The sequence below is a fragment of the Branchiostoma belcheri genome, unplaced genomic scaffold (genome assembly GCF_001625305.1).
Source record: "Branchiostoma belcheri isolate BF01 breed outbred unplaced genomic scaffold, Haploidv18h27 scaffold81, whole genome shotgun sequence".
In the NCBI taxonomy this organism is placed as follows: Eukaryota; Metazoa; Chordata; class Leptocardii; order Amphioxiformes; family Branchiostomatidae; genus Branchiostoma; species Branchiostoma belcheri.
The window spans coordinates 175,780-200,378 of record NW_017804476.1 but is presented as its reverse complement, the minus strand read 5'-3'; the positions used below and the strand labels follow the sequence as shown (position 1 = coordinate 200,378).

Genomic DNA, 24,599 nt, shown 5'->3' with positions numbered 1-24,599 from the left:
GCGTATTCTAGGTTCGGTCTTACAAGTGACGTGTATGCAAGTGATTTTACTCTCGTTGGACATGCCCACAGATTACGTTTAATCACTCCCAATGTCTGTTTCGCCTTAGTTGTGATATTATTAACAGATAGAGTAATTTCACGTTTCTTTCATGTTCCCGATTTTCTGGCACCCTCGGCCTTTAGTTTACAAGTCTGAACGAGCAGGGAAAGAGTAAACACTACTAGCATTTCCACCAATCTAACATGTCAGGAAATACGTTGTGTCTTAAGATAGAGTAATTTCACGTTTCTTTCATGTTCCCGATTTTCTGGCACCCTCGGCCTTTAGTTTACAAGTCTGAACGAGCAGGGAAAGAGTAAACACTGGCATTTCGCCAATCTATAAACATGTCAGGAAATACGTTGTGTCTTTAGATAGAGTAATTTCACGTTTCTTTTGTGTTCCCGATTTTCTGGCACCCTCGGCCTTTAGTTTACAAGTCTGAACGAGCAGGGAAAGAGTAAACACTAGCATTTCCACCGATCTAACATGTCAGGAAATACGTTGTGTCTTTAGATAGAGTAATTTCACGTTTCTTTTGTGTTCCCGATTTTCTGGCACCCTCGGCCTTTAGTTTACAAGTCTGAACGAGCAGGGAAAGAGTAAACACTGGCATTTCGCCAATCTATAAACATGTCAGGAAATACGTTGTGTCTTTAGATAGAGTAATTTCACGTTTCTTTTGTGTTCCCGATTTTCTGGCACCCTCGGCCTTTAGTTTACAAGTCTGAACGAGCAGGGAAAGAGTAAACACTAGCATTTCCACCAATCTAGCATGTCAGGAAATAAATTAGAAGAATTTCTTGTTCCTATTGCCAAAGTGGAGTCGCTGTACTCTCCAAGCAGAGGTTTGGGTTTTGGCTTAATTTTTGGAGTGTTTTTAGGCTTTTTTTATCGGGGTTTCTTTCTTGCACTGGTATTTTTTTCACGTATGAGTTGGCGTAAAAAGATACCAGTGCAAAAAAACAAAGCCTGATATAAATGCCAAAAATAAGATAAAACCCAAACCTCTGCTTGGAGTGTAGAGTTGCAAGTTGTCGAGCGTAAAATCGCAATACGTTTATCCTTTAATTATCACTTGGTATGATGTGATTAAGGAAGTGTTAAAAGGGATCCCGTAATTTGAACATAAGCATGACATCCGCTCTTCCAATTCAGCCAATGTGTCAACCATGCAAAGCAGGCTAACACTGAAATTTAGAAATACCTTGAATCCACTTCAGAAGACTTGTTTTTAAAAACAGTACATGTACTTAAAATTCGCAAGATTTATCATAATCCATTTCGGGTTCAATAATAATCTGAGTATTTCTCTTATGGGAGAACAAGATAAAAAATCGGACATAATATTAAAACAACGTGCCTGCTACAAACTTAGTTTAGTCAATATGTAATGTATATTAACCCTCTGGACGTAGAAATGCGACAGACGGACAATCAGTACCACGGACGTGCCGAATAATACAGTATTGTCTTCAAAACTCCTGAGTCATAGACTGTTGCATCTCATGTGTACGCTGTGATATGTTTCTGTTTGTTCCGACAGACGGACATGGCACATCACCACACATTCCCACATATAACGGTCGGTCCCCGGGGACTACTTAGCCACATTCAGCAATTACACCGATCTGTCCCCGGCCTATTCAGCCGGGAGAAAAGTGGGCTCATTATTGGTTAATTGGTCCATTCGGGGCGCCAAGAACCCGCAGTTTTTTACATGAATGCAAAGCTGTCCTGAAAAGTAGCTCTGGGGCTGGGTGAACTCATCAACTCACTCTGGGAACGACGGGGGACCGTGGGAACGACCATGAGCATTACGTCATCTCAAATCCATCAAAGACAACACTGGCGTAACATCGAAAACGTAATTGAAAATTGACATGAAACGAATAATTGCATGCCTATCAACCAAGGAATTCTGAAAATTGAATTTACGGATGCGTTGAATCATTCCTGGTGATTTAGCGAAACTTGCAAAATTATTAACCCTCTATATCATGGAGGTAAAAAATTACTTTTTTTTTACCTCTATGTCTATATGGACCCCGTACCAGTTACGAAATAATCATACTCTTAATAGTTAATAGTTTTATCATACATTATATTAAATACTTGATAATACTACAAAGAGCTAAGAAAGTCAGAGTTCAAGTACATGTTACAGTACAACTGTACTGTTGATATGAAAAAACAAAATTGGCTTGGCTTCTTCCGTATACGTACGTATATTTTTTCTTGAAACGTTGTTATCATCGTTATTTTATAGCATCATAAATGGGCAATGTGAAATGAACTGTACTGAACATGATTTCATGAGTATCCAAGAACATGATGTTTCTGTTTTTTACTTGCCACAAACTGTTTATAAACATACTTCAATACGGCTGTCCGGATGACCATCAACATTTTCTATAACCTTAGGCCATGTTGATTTGATTATATGGATGACATCCTCTGGGAACCCCAAAACTGATGCGAGCGTGCGAATAAAAAAAAGGTTTGGTAAAAGAAAATCTTGCTTTCATTATGAAATCTGAGTGGTTTTGAAGGTTGAACAAATGACGCAGAATATAGTTTGGCGAATAATCTAGTCTTCAAATTCATTTCTTAACATTTTCGTCTTTTACGTCTGATTTTGTAAAGTAAAGTAAAGTAAAGTACGTCTGATTTTGGACATATTGGTATATCTGCGACATATTGGTATCGTTTTCCAATGTTTTTTCAACCTGTATATATTTGCACATTTTGCAACTGATTTGTACGATTTACAGTATGGTTGAATTTTCTTTTTTTGAAACGGCAGAAAATTCATGCGCGCGCGGATGTCATCCATATAATCACATCAACATGGCCTTACAAACCCCAAAGTTTGTCCCGAGAGCACCGCTATTCAGCCGGTGGCATCCTTCCCTGTGTGTTAGCATGCAGCACCGCATTCGTATGTAAACGATTCAATTAAAGCGAGAAGACCGAATGTGCATGAGAATAGCGGGCCCAGTGCGGTGCATCTGGGAACAATGGGTCCTGTGTGGGAACGGGGCAGGATGGAGAGAGACACGCATGGCGGGATTTATCAACGCAAAATATGGGATTGCGTCATTCCGGGGCGGTACGATGTGTAAAGACTGGGAGACAAGATTTTGGGGTGGTGCCTCCATACGAGAAGTAGCCTCTAACAGGCTTTAGAAACGGCTGGAAAGAGTAGCCTCCACCAGGCTTCGGGAGCGGCTGAGAAACTGGACAAATTGTCCACATGCAATTTTTTTAGTCATTTAATCAAACATATTGCTCAGACCCATTCATTACTGTAGTTACTGCATTACTGTATCAAGTTTTGTGAAGATCTAAATTTCATCTTTGGGAAATTACTTTTAAACCGGCCGTTTTTTTTTTTTTTTTTTTTTTTTTTGTTTTTGGTTTTGCCCTGGGTAAGAATAATAAGGAAGTGCTTCCACTGTGACCTTCCCAGCAGATTGAATAGTAGTAGTGAATTGGCGCATTATTCTAGCATGCAAAAACTCCCCTATTGTCACTGGCCAAATTAAGGAGCTTTATATCATTTAAAACTCAATGGCCAAATAGACGAAAGATGGTTTCGGTCAGCAAATTAAAGTGGGCCAGATGTAGAAGTCATCAAATTTAAGAATGCATTGAAAAACAACACTCTTAATATTCAGAAGGCGAATCAAGTGCTGACATAACATAAGCTACGTTTAACTATTTCCTCCACTGGAAAATACTTGGCATATTTTCAATCATGTGCCGAACGCATGAACTATCAACAGGCACTTCAACTTTTGGGCGAAGCCTGTTATAATAGTACGGTTTACTTTCTCAAGCAGATATCACGATGGAAACTCGTCACAAGTTGTTACTTGGGTACATAATTGTTTCTGCTGAAGACATACGGGTCCCCATCCCAAATATTGTAGAACCAATGACCTCCATTTTTTCTGCAAAACTGAATAACGTTAATTAGGCTAAGGGTACCAACTTTCCGCATTAACATAAATTCCGTCGTGACTTATATAAGGCGTTATTATGAGGCTTTATTAAATCATCATCATGACAACCTTGTTTTTTAGTTTAATACATCGTCTCTTCCATCGACCTTACACACAACCTCCGCCATTTTCCATCTGTAACCAATAAGCTGTTACCTTCCGACACTATACTTATAATAAAATCTAGTATAAAGGTCGAAGGTCAGAGGGCACGACCGTAGATTTCTTCTACGTGAGGAAGGTACACGGTATGTTTTGTAACATCTCAAACTTGTATAACCGCTTATATAACACAGTTTAGCTACTGGCTATTTGCGCTTTTGGATGTTCTAAACTTATCCTTGTTGCATATTTATTTCGCTTCACTGTGTTTTTTTCTGTTTTCCATACAGTTTACGGATAAAGTTTTGCTCCTTTCCTTCGCTAACCGAGCCTGGCTAACCCCCCTCCCACCCAACTCTCATTCAAACGCACGTTTAAACGCTCTGAGCTGTTTTTCTGACACTTTGTTTCCTGAACTTGATGTTTTCTAGATCCTTACTCTGCTCCTTACTGACTGAAATACGTCGGCCTTCCTTCTTCCTCTACCCGGCCGCTAAGATGGCGAACACCGTGGACCCAAATGGCATCAACGTAGCAGCCATGCGCAAGGCATATAAGGTTTGCTGTCTTCTTTTCCTTTAAAGGCATGCGGTTTCAGGGCAACAAAACTGGAAATACACATGTATTCTGAATAACGCAATCTTTGTGATATTGACACATACTGTCCTATATAATATTAGCACATTTGAATCAGTATTTGATACTTTAGGCATTTAAAATTGCAGAAACAAGCCCCAAGATGAGTCCTTTAAATTCTTGGTGGTACTGTATCCTAAAAAATCAGCCCAGGTCCTTCCAGTAACCGTTTTACGTCAGAATTTTTGACATTTTTGCTCCATGAATGTCGACATACATTGGAACAGTGTTGTGTCAACTTAGTATGTAGATAAGTGACTAGAATATTGTCTTAAAAAGATCTGGTTTCCAAGCCCTAAATGCTGATTTATGTAGCCTCTACCAGGCCTCGGGAGACGGCTGGAAAGAAAATTGGCCAAATAGAGAGAAAGTATAATTTGCCATGCCCAAACTGTACTTTCTAGCGTACCAACCCCCTCAGCATATTATCTCTCTGGCCAAAATAACTCTTTCCTTCCACCTCCGGAAGCCTGGTAGAGGGTAGATTTTATGTGCAAGTTAATCGAAAGACTTAATTATACCCTTTATTTGTTATGTCATTTCTGCAAAACGTACAGCTTTTTGCAAACTGTTAAGCTTAATTAGGTTAAACTTCAAGCAAAATACAATTTGATAAAAGTTGGCATCCTCCATTTTGACATTTTGTCCACATGATGTAGCTATTATCCCTACTTTCCTTTATACCTCACTTGAAAATTTCTGCAAAGATTATGATAAAAAAATCACTATATGTTCTATTTGCCATTTCTTACCTTCTGTAAAAGTATAACACTATAAGACTATATCAATGAAATGGCTAGCCTGGTATCGTGGTTGGGGCAGGCTTTCTTTGGGATTCTAATAGTTTTCCCCCATCCAGCTCAACAGACCATCCGGTAAGAGTGTTGCACCTGTAGGAGTTTTGCACGCCAGGAGTTAATTAGCGCCACCGCAATATCGTGTTAGGGCTAATTTAACTCCTGTCATGCAAAACCTACCGGGGAAACCTAGCTGAGTCGTGTGGGAAAGAGCTCCTGCAGCCCCGAAGAAAACCCGCCCAACCACGATAGACTGAACACCAGGCTATGAAATGCAGGGCTCGAAATTAAAGGTGGTTCGATGGCCACTCACCACTAAAATTTAGGCTGGGACAGCTAAAAAGACACTTTTCTGGGACAATAGAAAAATAATCAACATCAGAATGTCAGCTCTTCTTTTGTTTATCAGGCACACGCTCTGGCTTTTGGATCTGGAAAAATACCCCCAAATTTCCTGTCTTCTCTGCTATTATAGTGTGATTGGGAGTGAACATAAGCAAAATAAAGTTGACTTCATGTTGAAGTCATACAATACTTCCCACAAAACAGGTTGGGACAGTTCATCCTCAATTCAGTACAATTGAAATTTATTTTTGGGACAGTGCTGGGACAATAGGAAGAAAGATTACTTTCGAGGCCTGAAACGGCCATTTGAAGAGATTTTTTTTACAAAATTGTTCTTCCAGGGCGGTGAGGAAGTTTACACAGAAGACCAGCTGGTGTCCCGGGATCCAATTGTGCAGTTTGCAGCCTGGTTTGAAGAAGCCACCAAACATCCTAACGTCGGAGAGGCCAATGCCATGTGCCTGGCTACCAGCACACCGTCAGTAGAAACTCTTGTATTGCAGTAATGAATTTGGCATGTAGTGGATAGGCTAGCAAACATGAAATCAAGAGGTAGTGCTGTGTACCGGTTTGGTGGACCAGTTCCGGACTTGTAAAAATGTTTTGGTTCAAGTCCAAAAAGCCAAGAACTGATTCCGGGCTTATTAAAAAAAAACATGTCACCCTTTTCTTTCCAAACCACCTAAAACCTTCCATAGATTGCAAAATCTGAGCTGCAAAATGAAGAAAACATTGCCATCGGGCATTGTCAAGTGTCAGCCTCCATGTTAATATGTAGCCAAAGTTTTGACCAAACAACATATTGCAAGGTTGCCAACATGCAATTAAACTAGTTTTGTATTTGGAGTTTGTATGTATAAGCTTTTTTGTTTAATCTCCAAGCAGATCTTTTAGTGGGGGAAGACAGTATCAAATTGGCCAGCCTGTATCTATTTGCCAGACATTATCCATTTCCCAACCAGAGGCTTCGGTGGGGAAATGGATACAGGCTGGCCAATTTGATACTGTCTTCACCCCACTGAAAGATCTGCTTGGAGATAAATTTTGTTGTGAGCTGGAAATTTGGAGTTTAGGTTGCTCCCCTTGAGACATCTTGACATGTGGAAGATTCCTCAACATGTTTAAAAAGCTTTATTTACTTAATTAAATAGTAGTGCGCCAAGCCCATAGCCAGGGGGTTTGGACGAACTCCCCAGGTACAAGGCTCAAAGGTCCACATTTTGGTCCACTTTTTATCTAAAGGCAGTGTACATAATACTTTTTTGAACCAGGTTGCCCAGTGGGCAACCTACGGCAAAAATTAGGTTGCCCATCAGAATTTCAGGTTACCCCACCTATAAGTTACTACTTTCCTCAAATTAAGTAATGTTACATACATAAGCCTTTGACAACATTTCTAACAGCCCTTAGTAACCTAATACTAGTAATAACCATTAATACCTAAAATTATAAAGCATCTGCTGGATACAGTGGTGCAATCCAAGTGGGCATGATTTTGAGGGGGGGGGGGACATTCTTAAAATTCAGGTACCACACTGGGCTACCTGGGTTGAAAAATAGGTTGCCCCAAGTAAAATTTGGGGCAACCAGGTATTTTGCACGCTGTAAAGGTCCAAGATTTTTCTTTAAAAGATGGACTGATTGGTGTCACCAGCGAGGCTGGAATCGTAGGAAAACTGCTCACTTTGTCATTTAAAAAAGTTACCTCTGATTTTTTTTCTTTGAAATCCTCCACAAAAACGAAGGAAATGCCATTTCAGAAGGTTCACTCTTCAAAATTTTCAAGATACCCCCGGACCCCCTTAGGAACCTCACGCCTTCGGCACTCGCCTTGCGCCTATGGCGTTCGCTGTTCCCTCAAGCAGTGGGAAGAACCCCCCATTCAAAATCCTGGCTACGGGCATGTGTGCTCTATCCACCAATGTGTTGTTCTGTTGTTATCCCAGGGAAGGACGTCCCTCTGCACGTATGGTGCTCCTGAAGGGTTACAGCAGTGAGGGCTTCAGATTCTTCACCAACTTTGACAGCAGGAAGGGGAAGGAACTGGTGAGTACTAGCAGTACCTGTTCCTGTTCAAATTGTTCAAATATGACACAAATATTATCATATTACAAAATTACTATCGGTTCCCAATATTTTTTTGCAATTTACATCATATATATGCTCATTTTTGCAGTTGCTTTGTACGATTTAAAGTATGAATGAAAACTTTTTTTTTTGAGACAGACAAAAAATTCACATGTTCCTGGATGTCCTCCATCAAATCAACATGGCCTTAGACAATATGGCTTGTCCAAGTATTGTTTGTACTTTGTATTACAAGGATAATTAATATGCTGTCATTTTTCTTCCCATCCAGGCTGCCAACCCTTTTGCTGCACTGTGCTTCCACTGGGAACCACTCAATAGATCAGTAAGTCAGGTTTTGATACTGTATCTCAGAGAAATATCTAAGGTTCTATTATAGAACCTTAGATAACTTCTATTAGTGCTGTGCACCGGTTTGCTGGACTGGTAGGTTCAAGTCCAAAGAAACCTAAAAGTCAAGAACCGATTCCGGACTTACATATTACAAAAAAAAAAACATGTCACATACTAGTACCCCTTTTCTTTCCAAACCACCCAAAACCTTCCATAGAGTGCAAAATCTGTGCTGCAAAATGAAGAAAACATTGCCATCGGGCATCGTCAAGTGTCGGTCTCCATGTTTTGTGGCCAAAGTTTTGCCCGGATTCAAGCCCCCAGGTTTAGGTCCGGACTCGAACGTAAACCTGGGGGCTTGAATCCGGACCTGGACCTACATGTAAGTGTGGGTTTAGGTACACAGCACTAGGTTCTATCAATCTATGTACGAGAGTGAATAAGTCAGAGTGAAACATGGGTTGGACTTATATAAATTTGAAACAAAAGACTGTTTGAATCTAGAAAGTGATTTAGTCAGAAGTGAATGATGTGCACATGTACAGTAGTGAGCCTTCTATATCTACACATCTACAGGGCTCGAAATTAACAGTGTCCTGATGGCCACTGACCACTAAAATTTAGGACGGGACAGCTAAAAAGTCACTTTGGGACATTTTTTGGACAATAGAATAATAATCAAGATCAGAATGTCAGCCACTTTTTTATTGATCAGGCACGCATCCTGGCTTTTGGCTCCAGAAAAGCCCTCAGAAGTTCTTGTCCACTCTGCAATTATTGTATGCCTGGAAGGCTCAACGTAAGCAAAATAAAGTTGACTTCAACTTTTTGTCATAAATACTTCTCAAAAAACAGGTTGGGACAGTTCATCCTCACTTCGGGACAATTGAAATTTATTTTCGGGACAATGCTGGGACAATAGAGAAAAAGTTAATTTCTATCTTGTTCTTTAACCTTGACACCCAAATTTGTAATTGGTTATGGAATTAAGCAGCAGGTAGAAGGTTAATAATCACCTTGTTTTGTTGTTCCCCAGGTAAGGATAGAGGGTCCAGTGGAGCGGTTGACTGACGAGCAGTCCACGGAGTACTTCCACTCTCGTCCCCGGGGCAGTCAGATAGGTGCCACAGTCAGCCACCAGAGCACCGTCATAGAGGGCAGACATGTAGGTCTTCAAACTTGTCTTGAAGAAGTAACTTCTCAAGTTGTAATGTATCTTGGCTATGGAGTTAGCCAGATTATGAATAGTTTAACTGTCACAATGCTCAATGTCTGTTCAAGCAACATCATCTAAGCATTTGCTTTTCATCGAGAGAGGCCACACCAATTTAGTTTGTTGGTTCTCAGATTTTTTTAGAGAATATATCAAGCGACAGGGCCAAAAAAAAATAAAAACAGGTCCAGGTATTCTGTTATACCTCCAAATGCTACAATAGGAGCCATGAAGTCAACACAAAAGGCTGGGTTAATATTTAAACAATGAAGTTTGAACTTGTAATTAAACCACTGCATTGATAGATGGAAAAAGCTGTAACAAGTAGGAAGAAAAGGACTTTCCTAAACAAATGGGGCAAAATATGAGCATTTTTGAGTTGATTCGGAACCAGAATCTTTCTTTTTTTGCAAATCAGAAAAAAAAGAAGAGGCAAATCCGAGAACCATCGAATTAAATTGGTGTCAGTTTCTTTTTTTCAAGATAAGTACTGTAATTTCATATGTACATAGGTATAATACTACAGAGGTGTTGTCCAAAAGTTATGAGGGTTCAGATATTCCTGTACACACTTCATTTACAGAACCAAATGTAGACTTAGGAATTAAGATAAATGTAGGCTGTGTTATTTGATTGTTCATTTGTTTCATTAGGTTCTGGACCAACGTGAGAAAGAGCTGAAAGAAAAGTATGCTGATGAGTCCGTGGAAATCCCTAAACCTGACTACTGGTGAGAAACACCCTCATGTTTTATTTGATTTTGCCGAATCACTCAGTATCTGTATAGCAGGCGTAACTGCCATTCAGCTTCGCTGGCACACAGCATGGCATTAGCTAGTTATATTACACTGAATGACAACACATGTCACACCTAACTGCTGCACATCTAACTGCAATCATTGGGTAAAGCCATCTGCAGAGAATAGCCTTAAAGTGCTTGGTGCCAATGAGTTACACTCTACAATAGTTCTAGGTAAAAACAAGTTTTTGAGCACCTCAATCTTGGGCTGATGACTCTAGGCAAGAATCCAAAATATCAACACATTTTTTTATTCATTTATTTTTATTTATTTGCTGCGGCACAGAATTAATGTGTTAAAATTGCAAGGATTATTAGAACATTACTCAAACATTGCCTTTTCCATCATTTGCCTTTTCTTCAGGGGGGGATTCTGTCTCGTCCCAGAGGTCATAGAATTTTGGCAAGGTCAAACGACACGGATCCACGACCGAATCGCGTTCCGACGCCTGCGTGACGGCGAGACACCGGACGAGAAATGTACCCACACCGGGGAGAACGGATGGGTGTATGAACGACTGTCTCCATAGTGACTGTTTCCATGGCAATCTTCTAACAGGTAGATGACTCGAGGAGGCGTTTGCAAAATAACCTCCTTGGATGACTTTAGATTAAAAGTTTCTTTCATTACAACTTGTACCCAATAGAAATATATTTCTCTAGTAGAGGTTTAATTTTGTGATGATCAAACCCAAGAGAAGTATTTCTGTATAAGTGAATTCGTTTTTGGTGAAATTTTCCACTACCATGAGGAAAGACAACATACCTATAACTCCATGATAGCAAAAATTTATTAGTCTGTTGTGGTATTTCTAAGGAGTCAGTGTTGCACTGCCCTGAACAGGTAAAATCACAAGTGCATGCAGCAGCAAGAAGTTAATTTTAACTTGATCTATTTCTTTGCAATAAGGCCACACCAATTTAATTTCTTGGTTAACAAATTTTTCTAGAAAAATAATGGAGCGGGCAGGCGAAAAAAAATAAAAAATAAAAACAGGCCTAGGCATCCTATTATGGCCCAAAATGGGACGATAGGTCAACACACCAGGCTGGTTCAAAATTTAAACAATGAATTTTGAACTTTTAATGATACCATTAGATTGAAAGACGGAATAACTAACAACTAGGATGAAAAGGACTGTTTTCAACTGTTCAGGGCAAAATATGAGCATTTTGCAGTTGATTCTGAATTTTTATTTTTATTTGCAAATCAGAAAAAAATAAGCGGGCAAATCCGTTAACCAAGAAATTAAATTGGTGTGGCCTAAGTTCAGTATGACAGAAAGTAAGCCATCATACCAAATAACTGGTACCTAGTTATGTTCCTATGTAAAATAAATCGATTGTACATTGCAGGATGTTCAGAAATATACTGTTACAGACTATAACAATCTTAAACGTTCGTCAATGAAGGTTAGACAACCAGGTAATACGATACGCCAAAAAGCAGTTACTCAAGGAACTGGATATGATTTTGGAATCGGTCAGATGTTTCAGCTAGTATCCACTAGCTTTCCTCAGTCAGATACTATAGCTGAAACGTCTGACTGGTTCCAAAATCACATCCAGTTGCTTGAGTAACTTCTTTTTGGCGAATCTTGAACATTGCTATCTCAACCTTTACTTGAAATTTTGCAATGGTGAAATATTTCCTTTTTCATATAATCAGCTTTACAAAGAGTTAAATTTTTCTCAGGACTATGAATATAGTATGATCATTAACAAATAAACTGTATCTTGTGTCTTCACAAAATTTACCTATAAGATCATACAAACTTTAGCTATAAAATCACAGATTACTAGATGCAGTATGAATTTTTATCAAATGGTGGCTGTTGGACGTTTCTTGTAGCGTATGATGGCTTGTGACGGGGTGTGGATCATAGTTTCAACATTGACCGCCGGGAAGTGTCCATCGACCAGCTCAAACTCAAACTCTCGGAGCAGCACAGCCCAAATGGTCTTGATCTGGACGTACGCAAAGTTCTCACCAATACAGCGGTGGCGGCCTGGAGAAACAAGCGACAACGTTTCAGATACAATCCTCATATAACAGGGCTCTAGCCAGCACCAGTTTTTCCGTCAAATGCAGGAACTGTGTGGCATGTGACAGAAAAAGTTTTAAACCAATCTGTCACATTTGATGGACAAAATTGACAAAAATCTTGGGTAAAACAACAACCCCTCTCAACCCCATGATTTGCCCCTTAAAATGCTGGAAATTGCATTTTTAAAGGCTTGAAATTTAAAAATTTTTCCCTGGACCCCCCTAGATTGTGAGCACTCTCCCCCCCCCCAGGTCCTATCATGAACCTGGGGTGATGGAAAAAGATTTCAAGCTGGCTACAGCCCTGCCACATATAGTCTGTCAAATAGCAAAAATCACTATGCCATATACATGTACTGTGTCAACAGCTAAGCTATTGACAGATTTTTGTATCTCAGACATGTCTACCAGCCGTATTACTGGTATCTAATACATTGTCTACATAAAATATTAGGCCTCTCAGGACTAGGATTCATTTTCCTTAAATATATAGTATAAAGAAGTAAAACAGTATGCTTGATTTGAAAACTGCTCTCTAAGTGTGATGAATAGGCAATAGTAGCATCCAGTGTGGCTGCCAGTCTTATATCTTCACACAATAGGATATCAGATACTAGTGAGTGTGTATCAACTTACCTGCACCAAATGGCACATAGGAGAACTTTCCAGTGCTGGCATTCCCTTCCAGAAACCTATGATCAAATGACATATTTTAGGACACAATCTCAAAAGAACTTTCATGGGAATTCATCACAGTTACCATGCAAAATTTAAGGGTGTTAATTCTCTGATCTATGCAACAACTCGCAAATAATAGCAGACTAGACCTAGACTAGAAGATAATGATTAGATAGCTTTTTAGGTCAGCCATGATTTACACAAAATACAAAACAAGTAAAGAAATTTATCTAGGAAGTTTGAAAGTGATACTGGGTACTAGGAATTTATGCTAGTAGTCTACATCTACATTGTATGTTAGCAGAACGTACTGCACCTGTACGAAGCCTGTAATGTATTGTGCATACCGCTTCAGCAGAAATTTCTCATATAACATTGTATTCGCACATATAAGGGTAACATCCCATCTGTAGTTTCAAAAAGTTAGAAAAGATATCGTCTGCAACAGGCAAAATTCTGATGCAATATTGACCAAACATCCAACAAAAACCATGCAAAATCAGGTGCAGTACTTTCTACTGACGTGCCACATTTTTGCAGGCAGCTGACCTGTTGGGGTCCCAAGTATCTGCATCCTTCCAGGTGTCCTGTAGTTTCTGGTTGACTGTTGGAGACACGCAGACCTGGTGACCCACTGGGATGGTGTAACCGTTGACGACCTGAGGGGTCTTACACATGCGCATCATGGTCATGATGGGAGGGCGCAGACGCAGGGTTTCAGCCAGGCACTTGTCTAACAGGTTCATGTCTTTCAGCTGTAGGAGAGGAGAAAATGAGTTCTGCATGTGTATAACCGGTATAACCAACCCTCAGCGTAACACACCAGCTTTGCAGGCATGCGGTGTGGTGACAGCTAGCTATATGACATCTAACAACTTCTTACACTTAGCCTTTGAACATCTAAACCTTCAAAAATACCTGCCCCGGACAAATTTTCACCCACACCATGTATGGATCATACTAAAAACTGTTCAGAACCTATTATCATTATTTCTTTAATACTTCATAGGTGGTAAAACAGTCAATGCAGCAAAAGAAGTCCACATACACCTACATGTGCATGTATATGTAAACCCAGTAGATGGACCAGTGCAGGTTATTAGGTGCAAGTGGTCATCAGAAATACCTGCACAGCTCCAATTTTACATGCACTAAGGTGTATATGCACCCAGTATTTCAAGCCCTGTATGGTGCACCCATTCAAAAACCAGGTGCATAAAAATGAAGTGTCTAGTATATATTTACATGATCATAGTTGAGAGGTGGTAGGTCCTCCCCACACACGTCCAGTTGTTCCCTGTAGGCCCTGGCCTGGACGTCCGTGTGTTTGGCCAGGAAGAAGCCCATCCATGTGCTGGTGGTGGAGGAGGTGTGCTGACCGGCCATCAGCAGTCCTATCATCATCCCTGTTATCTCATCATCTGTCAGTGGCCGACCATCCCTGAAACAGTCAGGCAAACACAGGGTTGTAGGCTAACATACTGAGGTCTTAGTAAAACATTGAACTTTATTCCAACACAAGGGTTACAGAGCGATCAAATTTTCGACGACCACTGTCGCCTTCATCAGGATAATTAATGACCAATCACTTCACAACGTGATCTCGCGAGAGTTACGGTTTACAAACACGTGACCTTATTGACACAAGACTTTACTGATACGTGACGTAAGCAATTGATCAAAAGTGCCAGAGAGTTTATATCATCCACCATCTCTATTAAGTGAAGGCTGATTTTGATTTACTATGATTACTACCAACACAGATTAACTTTCATGGTGTACTGAGGTCTTGTCAAATTCCTCAACATATTGTATGATCATCTTGGTACATGTATTATCTTTTTTGTGTAAAACTTAGCCTTTTCACTTAAAGTATTACCCAACAATTTTCGCAGAAGCTATTCATACAATCCAAATGTACAACCCCTTAAACCTTTCTTGACTATAGTATAGCACATCGGCAGAACGTACTGCGCTTGCGCAGAACCCCGTGTTTTCGCGTTTTCGTTGGGTTTTTGGTCAACGTTGCATCAGAATTTTGCCTGTTGCAGAGGATATTCTTTCGGACACAACATTTTGAAACTACTGTCGAAATGCTAACCTTATATGAGCGAATACAACCTTATATGAGCAGACATTCTACCGAAATGCTATGTGCAATACATTACGGGTTTTGTGCAGGTGCAGTACGTTCTAACGACGTGCTCTATACTACTAGACTATAGTATAAGCCACCATAATCAGCCTTCTCCCTACTGCCCAACCCTAAACCCATCAGCAATACATGTGCCAGATGACTACTGTAGCAGGTTAAAGCAAGACCTCCTTGGTACAAGTACAACTAGCCATGCCTAGAGTATAGCTAGCTAGACAGCAGTGTCTGTGGTGGAGATACCATGTAACGAGAGATTCTATGGTCTTACTTGTAGGTGGATTCCATAAGGGTCTGCAACATATCATCATCAGAATCTCCTGACTCCCTTCTTTGCTGGATAATCTGTAGCATTAAGTTTTTAGTTTAGTTTTTAGAAGCTGAAGTCAATAATGAATTGTACTGAGAAATGAAGGAGAAAAAACAAACAGTTCTGGGGTGATAAAAAAAGGAGGTACCTTTTTGAAGACTTTCTTCATTTCCCTGTTGGCCCTGTCTCTCTTCCTGTGGAACAGTGTAATTCACTATCAGAGTTTCTTCTTTTTGCAGTCGTGACAATGAAGATCAAGATTTAAATTTTACTTTTTAGAACATTTTCTTTGTATATAGCTTGTACATATCAGCAACTTTTGCAGTAGCCTCTACCAGGCATAAATGGAAAGAGTAGAAATTTGCCAAACACACAGATAATGTCATGCCAGAGGAGTTGGTCTGCTAAAGTACAGTTCGGAAGATGCAAACTGTACTCCTTTATAGTGGACAAACTCTCCTAGCATTTTATCTGTCTATTTGGCCAATTTCTACTCCTTCCAGCCACTTCCAAAGCCAGAGGCTACTCTTCAAGCACAAAATCAAGCATGCATGGACAAAAACCAAGATCACTTAATACGTTGGTGAAGGTTACTCATCCAGGAATACGATAAATAGATGAAGTTGTTTAGTCATTTCACACTGGATTATTGAATTTTTAATGTGTAGACGTTTCAGCTAGTATCCACTAGCTTTCATCAGTACAAAGTGAGGACATTTCCGGTACAAGTTCTAAATAAACAAAAACAATCCATGTTCTAAAGTAAGTTCTAAAAAAACAAAAAGTAACTGACACGTTCTAAGAAACAATCTAAGGTAAACTAAATAAACAAAAGTTAAATACCAAAACATATACAAAAAAGGGGAGGACAAATAACTAATAAAAAACTAAAGTAAGAAAAATAACTAACAAAAAAATATCTGTACTTGTACCAGAAATGTCCTCACTTTGTACTGATGAAAGCTAGTGGATACTAGCTGAAACGTCTACACATTAAAAATTCAATAATCCAGTGTGAAATGACTAAACAACTTCATCTATTCAAGATCACTTAATGTTTGAATCAACGTTAACATCTACAGAGATCACCCATAGGAATCTCTCAGTATCACACATATACATACCTGAAACTGGGGAGGGGTAGCCAGCCTGGTAACAGCCATGCCATCTGGGTAAACCCCCCGTCCAGGTCAGCATACAGCTGTGCTATTCCCTCATGCAGCATGGAACGCACCTCCTTCCCTATACAACACAGAAAGGACACAGCTTGATAGACATTCTTTTACTTATGTTAAAGTCAGTCAAACTATCATCAGTTGAACAGTTGAAAACAGTCCTTTTCTTCCTAGTTGTTACAGTTATTCCATCTTTCAATGCAATGGTATCATTAAAAGTTCAAAATTCATTGTTTAAATTTTGTACCAGCCTGGTGTGTTGACTTCATGGCTCCTATCATACCATTTTGGGCCATAATAGGATGCCTAGGCCTGTTTTTATTTTTTTTATTTTTTTCGCCCTCCCGCTCCTTTATTTTTCTAGCAAAATCCGTTAACCAAGAAATTAAATTGGTGTGGCCTTAGGGTAGATTTATTTTTGCTGCTTGGTTATGGCAAGCTAAAAACAAAGCTGTTTCTGGGAGAGGCAAGTTCACAGCAGGTGCACAACACAACATACAGCTGCAGCTTACCGTGTAGACACCTGCTTGCAGTAAGGATGGTCAGCTGTGCCAGGGCCTCAAATAGATCTGTAGTGGGCAAGAGATAACTTAAATAACATCAAACATAAATGTATGAATATGGTAACTCCTTTTTTACATTACTAGATTGGGAAAAGATCTTTTGTACACTGACTTCTCTTGGAATGTTTTTACACCAAGCAACGATAAAGAAAACAATACCTTAGACCACATAGATGTAGTAAGTAATTGGGATACAAAAGGGGAAAGAGGAGAAGTTTTGGGAGGAATGGAAGACTGAAAAACTGAGGAAATCTTTTCTGTTTCAGGCAATAAGCCTCAGTAACCAAGATTTGTAAATAGTAGTCCGCCTCTGTTTTAATGGACGACCTACAAACTTTGAGATCTATTTAATTTTAATCGTCAATGTTGTACTTTTTAATGTGTATCTCTTTCAAGTTTTTTAATATGTAATCACTTGTGCAATTCAGCCAACAATGCATATGGCTGCCAATCAATGTGAATAAACAGTATCAGTAAAGGAATGTTCTACAGGTACTTACCCCTCTCACCACTGTCTCCCCACCGTTTGAAGTACTCCTTAGTCTCCTGCTCTATCAGTGAGACGTGTGTGCGGAACCTCGCAATGTTCAGTCCTGTCTTGAACATTTTCTTCTGCTCAAGGAACACCTGAAGCATTACAATATGTGTATTAGACCAATAAAATGGAATGTACAAATTAAACGAGAGTCACAAAGTTGACATACTGCAAGGTTTGTTTCATACAGTCATTTAGTTTTTCATTATTTAATTTAGGCCTTCTAGGCCTATTAGATTTTATACTGCTGTACCAACATCGCACACATTGGTGAAAGTAAATATGAGACAAAACAAATTACTTTTAGTATACATGTATTGGGAAAGCCCCTTTGACTTCAATAATCCTGTCTAAAGGCCCAGAAGCTAACACACAGATAAAGGTAAAATAGTCTAGTCTAAAGAAAAGATCTTTACAAAAGTTTAAGTCCTTTCCGCACCACATGGTGCATAGAGGCAGCGCCCATCCCCGGTTCAGTAGCTCTTGGGCCACACAGTTGTGCAGTTACTACAGCAGGAGGCTAGTCCACTGGTAGTGGTCCATACTCTTTCCCAAATGCTGAGTGCTAAGCAGAGAAAGCAGTATGTACCATTTTTAAAGTCTTTGCTATGACTCTGCCGGGGATCAAACTCATGACCTCCCGAATGCAAGGCGAGCACTCTGCCCACATGGCCATTGCACCGTTTTTTAGTCTTACGACATATCTGATGTTAAATAGCTCTTACGGGATTTGGGACATCATATGCGACCCCCTTGCCGAAGACAGGCGTGGTAAGACGTGAGTACACCTCCTCGGCGTTCAAGTCCTCGTTCTTACTGTTGAACAGAGTCGCTGCCGCGTCAGAGCCTACCAGATACGTGAACTTCGACCCTGCCATAGTGATGGTAAAGACTGGGCCATACTAGAAAAGTGCAACAGAAAGAAACAATCTATAAATTTTAAACTGCAAATTGTAACAATGAAGAACCTACAAATTATATGCAAGTACATGTATGACTACAACTTACACCATCTGATTTTTTCCAAAGGAACTTTTTTGTATAGGAATTCTTTTTCAAAAGGAATGTGTACAATTACAGCATACATGTAACGTTACATAATGTTATATTTGTATGTGTGAAATTGAGGTGTAAAAGTTACCTTCTTGTAAGCCTCCTCAAGAAAGCCAATGGGGTTCTTGTAGAAGTTGTAACCATGGCCAAGTATTGGGATAGTATGCGGCACTTCAGGTGGGGACTTCTGAAACAGAAAATTTCGTGTTCAATACACACAACTTGGAAATAACTGAAACCCCTAAGATACAAGTAATGAAATGTCCCTTACCATCACATCTGCTTTACCCAAAGCTAGCAATCATAAATAATTCGCGACCATTTTGTTGCGTTATTTATCTTAATCTGACGAAAATTGCCTGTCCCATTTCTGCATAGCTAGAAAACCCCTCACTCAATAAATGAACTGTCCCCCTACCTCGTCTTTGCCGAGACTGCTGAAGAACTGCCGCCCGAAGTACGTGACACCCAGCAGAACAACAATCGTTGTCAGCGCGACGGTGCTAGAACCGAGCTCTTGTACTGTCTCAAACGCGTTCTCCAACAGCAGGTTACCCATTTCCACCAGCATAGCTGTCGAATTCCTCGTAAAATTCAGTTTCAGACGATTTCGGGACAGGTTTTCGCAGGTTTCTTCTCGAATTTACCTCCTGCCTGTTTACAACCGGATTGACCTGATGTAAATACGCAAAGGACAACGTTGCACGTTATTTCTCTGAAGGAATTTTGACTTGAAATCGCACAGCATGAGAAAAAATCCCACACTTTTGTATGTACTGAATTAATTCGACAGTTTTAGTGGACATAAACCTTAGTTCAGGTGATACATTGATGCGTATTACTTTCTGTAAATGTGACCCCGCGGATGAATATATACGCCTATTCACATGGTGCCGGGAATGGCGGCCGCTGATTGGTCAGACTTCCATCGCGCCAGAGTCAGCTCATCTTCTAGTTGACCTGTAGACTAAAAATGTGGAAAAAATGAAAAGTGGGTCAGCTGATCATCTCTACGTGACCACAGGCACATCGGTACTGACTAGACAAAGCAGGACATGGGAGACAGGTAAGCAACATTGGGACACTTTTATCGTAACACAGAGGCATCCAGTCTACATGAAGGAGCCTATAGGCATGATAGGTATTTAAGACATAACGTTACGTTATAAGACAAGATGGGCCAAGAGGTTAGCGACCGATACTGTATTCGTAACTAGTTATCGACATACCATGTGTGGTAGTTGGGTATATTTGTTTGTGCTACATTTCAGGACATTGCTTTGTAAGGTATACATTATTAAACACCACGTTTTGTCTACACACTAGTCCTTGAAAAAAAATACTCGCAACAAAAAAGAGTGAAGAGTAGATAGTCATACGAGCGAACGGTTATTGTTTACATCATATATATGACCCCATATATCAGATACATGCAAATTATTTCAAGACATATGTAAATCATCGGCAGGCAAATTAACAACTGTCACTAATCATAATTTTAGACAGTTATCTGTGCATTTTAGTTCTTCATACTCTATAAATTACTTCGTTTATTTTACCCGCGATCTCCTATTTGGTTGTTTTGATTTAACGTTACGTTTTATGGTGTGTTTTATTTCACAACGTTGACTTTCCCCCCTTTATTGACATCACTGTTTTTGTATTAATTGCCATATTTACATTGGGTTGGGCATTGGCGCCACTAACACCCAGGTTGGCAATATATTGTTACCACCTGATTAAGTACAATTAAACACAATGTTTGTAGTAACTCTTGCTTCTAGGCATAATGTCAGGCTAACATAATGAATTTTACTTCTTGTTGTAGTCATTGTATTCTTCCAACAATTTTTTTTTACAGAAAGGATGTTTGTTTTGCTTTTCGGTCAGATATGACGAAGTGGTGTGATTTGAAGAACAAATTTGTAGTTACAAAGATCCCCAGTGTGCGCGTGCGCGCATCATTAGACCTAACACGTCGGTTCACCTTGTAGTGCCAAGGACGTTATGATGACGTCATGACGAGCAACCCCTCCCTTTTACTTTGAACAAGCCCCGGTAAATAACCACACCCCACCAGCATGCTTTCTGAAACGTCCCTTGCACACACACTACCGTGACAAATCTAGCAAACGTATTTGATAACGCATCTCATCGTATAGCCTATTATGAAGATACATGTTACTGTATATTGTTCAACCTCTGTACGTCATCATAAAACAACGACTTCTGTGCACGTTTGCAGTTTTCAAGGTCATCTCGTCAAGTGTAATTAATGTATTCATTGTGTTTTCTAACTCGCAATACTTCTGAAGTGAAAAAAAATTGCTGGCAAATGAAACACTATTCGTGTTCTGTAGTTTTCCACAACCAATTTTACAATACGAGCTATCGCTGTTTTTATTTACATTATATATATACGTGTGTACGTGCAAATTGTTTAACGACATATCCAAATTATCGGCAGACGAATCACCCAACTGACACTTACTTTTTGCAAGGACTTACTTTTTGTGTTGAACGTCCTTGCTTTTTGCAAGGACATTATAAATGTCCTTGCTTTTTGCCTACCACTCTCTGGCCGTGACGTTGGCGATCGCTCGTATCCGGTACTAGCCTCCTTCGCAGACTTGTGGGGCGGCGGCGCGGGCGGCGAAAAACTCTCTCCCCGGCAAACTCCGTTGGCGGCAAAACCGTCCCTCCGCGGCATAACTCGCGTCGCACCCGGAAAAAAAATTAACGCCGCCGCCCCACAAGTCTGCGAAGGAGGCTAAAAATCCAAAACCCACACAAGCTCTTCTTCCTTTATTTTCTATTGATAATTAATTAATTAATTGATCAATTAACAGCGCGAGGAGGCGTGGCGGTCCTTACAAGACCGACCCGGCCACGGACCTGAGCCGGTGGCGGCTGAGTAACGTGGGAGGCCGGCAGACGTGGCGGTACTTCGGCGAGGGAGAGACGCCTGAACGCGAGCAGAACATGGTGGAGAGACACTCTCTAGGACTGGACACGGTAAATGAACGTTACAGTTACATTTACGTTGTATAGATTGAAAAATTCCAATGTCAGAGGTGCCAAAGAATGAATTTGTTGAACCAGGCGCAGGTCACGAAATTAGTATTTTTAAAGGATCGTATGTTTCCGAGCAATGGAAAAATTCATACTAGTATATGAATTCTTGGCACCCCTGAATGTGTACAAAATTAATAGAAATGTCTTTATTTTTTTATTTTTCATTATTTCTTCGTATTGCCATCAATGTTTATAATTGTGTCAAGTTAAAAATGTAATCATTTCCTGGTACATGTCAAGTTTCAAGTTCAAGTTTTATTAATAAAATCAGCCTTGCAGCCAGTGCACAACCAAGCTGAATAACACTGATTTTTTTACGATTTTGTCGATTTTGTACATAGTAAATAAATACAAATACAACTTAACATTACAATACATATACAGACAAGCAAACAAACACATTACAAAGCCACACATGGGCACTGAAGTAAAGTCCAGAGAGTCTTGAAAATCATTACTGCAAAGACTCGTTGTACAGGCATATTGCCTTGTGTAAGAAAGAGTTTTTCAGTCTTTTTGTATGTCTGCCTTACCTTGGGAATTTTCCTTCTTCTAGAGTACCTGCGCACCGCCTCTGCCTAAAGCCCGAACGGCCAGAGAGGCGGTGAGAAACGGGATGAAGTTCTACTCCCTCCTGCAGACGGAGGACGGCCACTGGGCAGGCGACTACGGAGGGCCGCTCTTCCTCATGCCTGGTACGCCCAGCAGCATCTCCTGTATGCTTTCCTTTCATTTTTGTGGTCCCTGCCAGTCGGAAGCGGCTGGAAGAGTAGAAATAAAGAGATAACATGCCAAGGGAGTTACTTAAAGTAGCGATAGCTTTTCACCATTTTAAACATCGTTGTCATATTATAAGCCTACCTGGGGTTGTAATGACGTTTGGGTAGTAAAAGACCAACGTCGTTGCGCTGCAAAAAAGGTGGCGAAGCTACCCGAATGAAAACCGCTGTTGTTGTTTTTTAAATTTTTTTTAGGGGCCTCCTAAAAATACAGAGGGCCTGGCGCAACTTTCTCGCACTGCGCTGAGTTGCTGGAAAAGCGAAATAGCGAAGCAAAGATGTTGAAAGTTGTTCAAAATCACAATCTAGATGAGAAAATTATTAGTATTTAAATTTACAGTTTTGGCGCAAAAATCTTGCATAATATCGCCAACTCCCCTGGTATGTTATCCGTCTATTTGGCCAATTTCTACTCTTTCCAGTCGCTTTCAAAGCCTGGTAGAGGCTACCATTTTTGCCGTTCGGTCTGAAAGTCTAGAACATGTTTTTCTTGTATCTCCTTTTTTCAGGTTTAGTGATCGTGTGTCACGTGACGAAGGCCCGCCTATCAGAGCCACAGAGACAGGAGATGATCCGGTACCTCCGGTCTGTACAGCTACCGGACGGTGGATGGGGCCTGTAAGATGTCCTACATTCTTCTTCAAGCTGCTGTCACACATCTACCTTTCGTTACCATGCAATCGAATCCAATTTGAGTTAAATTTGAGTCAAATTTCACTGTCAACCACATCCCGACCTGCTCCCGGACACCATCCAACACCTAAAATGTATTAAACATTTTGAAACATTGAAATATATGTACATTGTATATGGTTGGCGCAACCACACAGTAGCCAACCTGGCCGAACACCTATCGACTTTGTGTCGACCTTCTCCTTACCAATTGAGTCCCGGCCATGTTCGGCTATGTGCCTCTGCCTGGGGCTTTACTGGTACACATGTGTCATGTATCACGATCTTAGTACCGATAGGCAGCCCTTCTTGAGTCTGATGTTTACTGTATTTTATTCACTGACATTTACACAACTCATTATAAGTGATTACCTGAAACCTCATATTGTTCCCGCCAGACACATCGAAGACCATTCCACTGTATTCGGCACTGCGCTGAACTACGTCACGCTAAGGCTGCTGGGAGTTCCTGCAGACGATAAAGACGCCGTGCGGGCTCGCAACTGCCTCCACGCTAAAGGTCCGCTGGTCCACATGAAATATGAATTTCTCTTCGAAGTATATGTGCTACTAATGCAGAGGAAATTCAAGTTTGCTTTTTATGATTTCACCACTTTTCCTCCCATAAGAATATGATTCGTTAAAGAAAATATCAAGCGGGCGTTGCAAACAGAAACATTCATTTCAAGTCACTCTCACGTCATTCGGAAAATTGAACATTCAAATATGTAAATACTAGAAAGAAAAAGAACAGTAGTAGTATACTACAGGCTTGTATATGTGGATAAGATACTTTTGTAGTGTATGAAATAAACTGTTGCAAAGATCGTGTGTAATTAATTAAGAGCCGTTTGTAATAATACTCATGACCTACAGGTGGCGCTGTCGGCATCCCATCCTGGGGGAAGTTCTGGCTCGCAGTTCTGGGTGTCTACAGCTGGGACGGCCTGAACTCTCTCTTTCCTGAAATGTGGTAGGTCTTCTCTCCATAGCTACATTCCTTAAAATTTATGTGTCAAAAAGTCCTATAGACATCATAGAGAGAGAATTTTGTGTCACTACAAGAGAACCATTATGATAGAAGTTAGCTAGGTGTAGCCTCCTTCGCAGACTTGTTGGGCGGCGGCGTTATTTTTTTTCGGGGAGCAACGGGAGTTATGCCGCGGAGGGACGGTTTTGCCGCCGAGGGAGTTTGCCG

General features: G+C 40.3%; 3 protein-coding genes across 4 annotated transcripts in view; 2 read left to right on the top strand and 1 right to left on the bottom strand.

The window, feature by feature from the left end:
* The first annotated feature begins 3,079 nt into the window (after positions 1–3,079).
* On the top strand, positions 3,080–12,549 carry LOC109486590 (pyridoxine-5'-phosphate oxidase-like). 2 transcript variants are annotated; one of them, XM_019790444.1, is made up of 9 exons: positions 3,080–3,154; positions 4,583–4,709; positions 6,271–6,407; positions 7,876–7,975; positions 8,289–8,342; positions 9,387–9,515; positions 10,217–10,293; positions 10,727–10,921; positions 12,215–12,549. In XM_019790444.1, exons 1-8 carry the CDS (start codon positions 3,090–3,092, stop codon positions 10,890–10,892), a joined length of 855 nt encoding a protein of 284 aa, XP_019646003.1. In that variant the 5' UTR covers positions 3,080–3,089; the 3' UTR covers positions 10,893–10,921; positions 12,215–12,549. The 2 variants fall into 2 exon arrangements, with proteins under 2 accessions (XP_019646003.1, XP_019646004.1); XM_019790445.1 differs by lacking the exon at positions 3,080–3,154 and adding an exon at positions 4,249–4,297.
* On the bottom strand, positions 11,915–19,660 carry LOC109486589 (lanosterol 14-alpha demethylase-like). The gene is made up of 12 exons (XM_019790443.1): positions 19,294–19,660; positions 18,964–19,062; positions 18,548–18,724; positions 17,788–17,914; positions 17,237–17,293; positions 16,674–16,791; positions 15,698–15,743; positions 15,511–15,584; positions 14,333–14,528; positions 13,637–13,842; positions 13,046–13,101; positions 11,915–12,371 (listed from the first exon to the last, which is right to left on the bottom strand). Exons 1-12 carry the CDS (start codon positions 19,444–19,446, stop codon positions 12,184–12,186), a joined length of 1,497 nt encoding a protein of 498 aa, XP_019646002.1. The 5' UTR covers positions 19,447–19,660; the 3' UTR covers positions 11,915–12,183.
* A 24-nt stretch (positions 19,661–19,684) lies between these two features.
* The window catches only part of LOC109486591 (lanosterol synthase-like), a 13,448-nt gene continuing 8,533 nt past the window's right edge, over positions 19,685–24,599 (top strand). The window contains exons 1-6 of the mRNA XM_019790446.1: positions 19,685–19,941; positions 21,725–21,890; positions 22,507–22,645; positions 23,239–23,347; positions 23,800–23,921; positions 24,278–24,374. Of these exons, the coding sequence (XP_019646005.1) occupies positions 19,931–19,941; positions 21,725–21,890; positions 22,507–22,645; positions 23,239–23,347; positions 23,800–23,921; positions 24,278–24,374 (644 nt within the window). The 5' untranslated portion in view covers positions 19,685–19,930. The remainder of the gene's footprint in view (positions 19,942–21,724; positions 21,891–22,506; positions 22,646–23,238; positions 23,348–23,799; positions 23,922–24,277; positions 24,375–24,599) is intronic.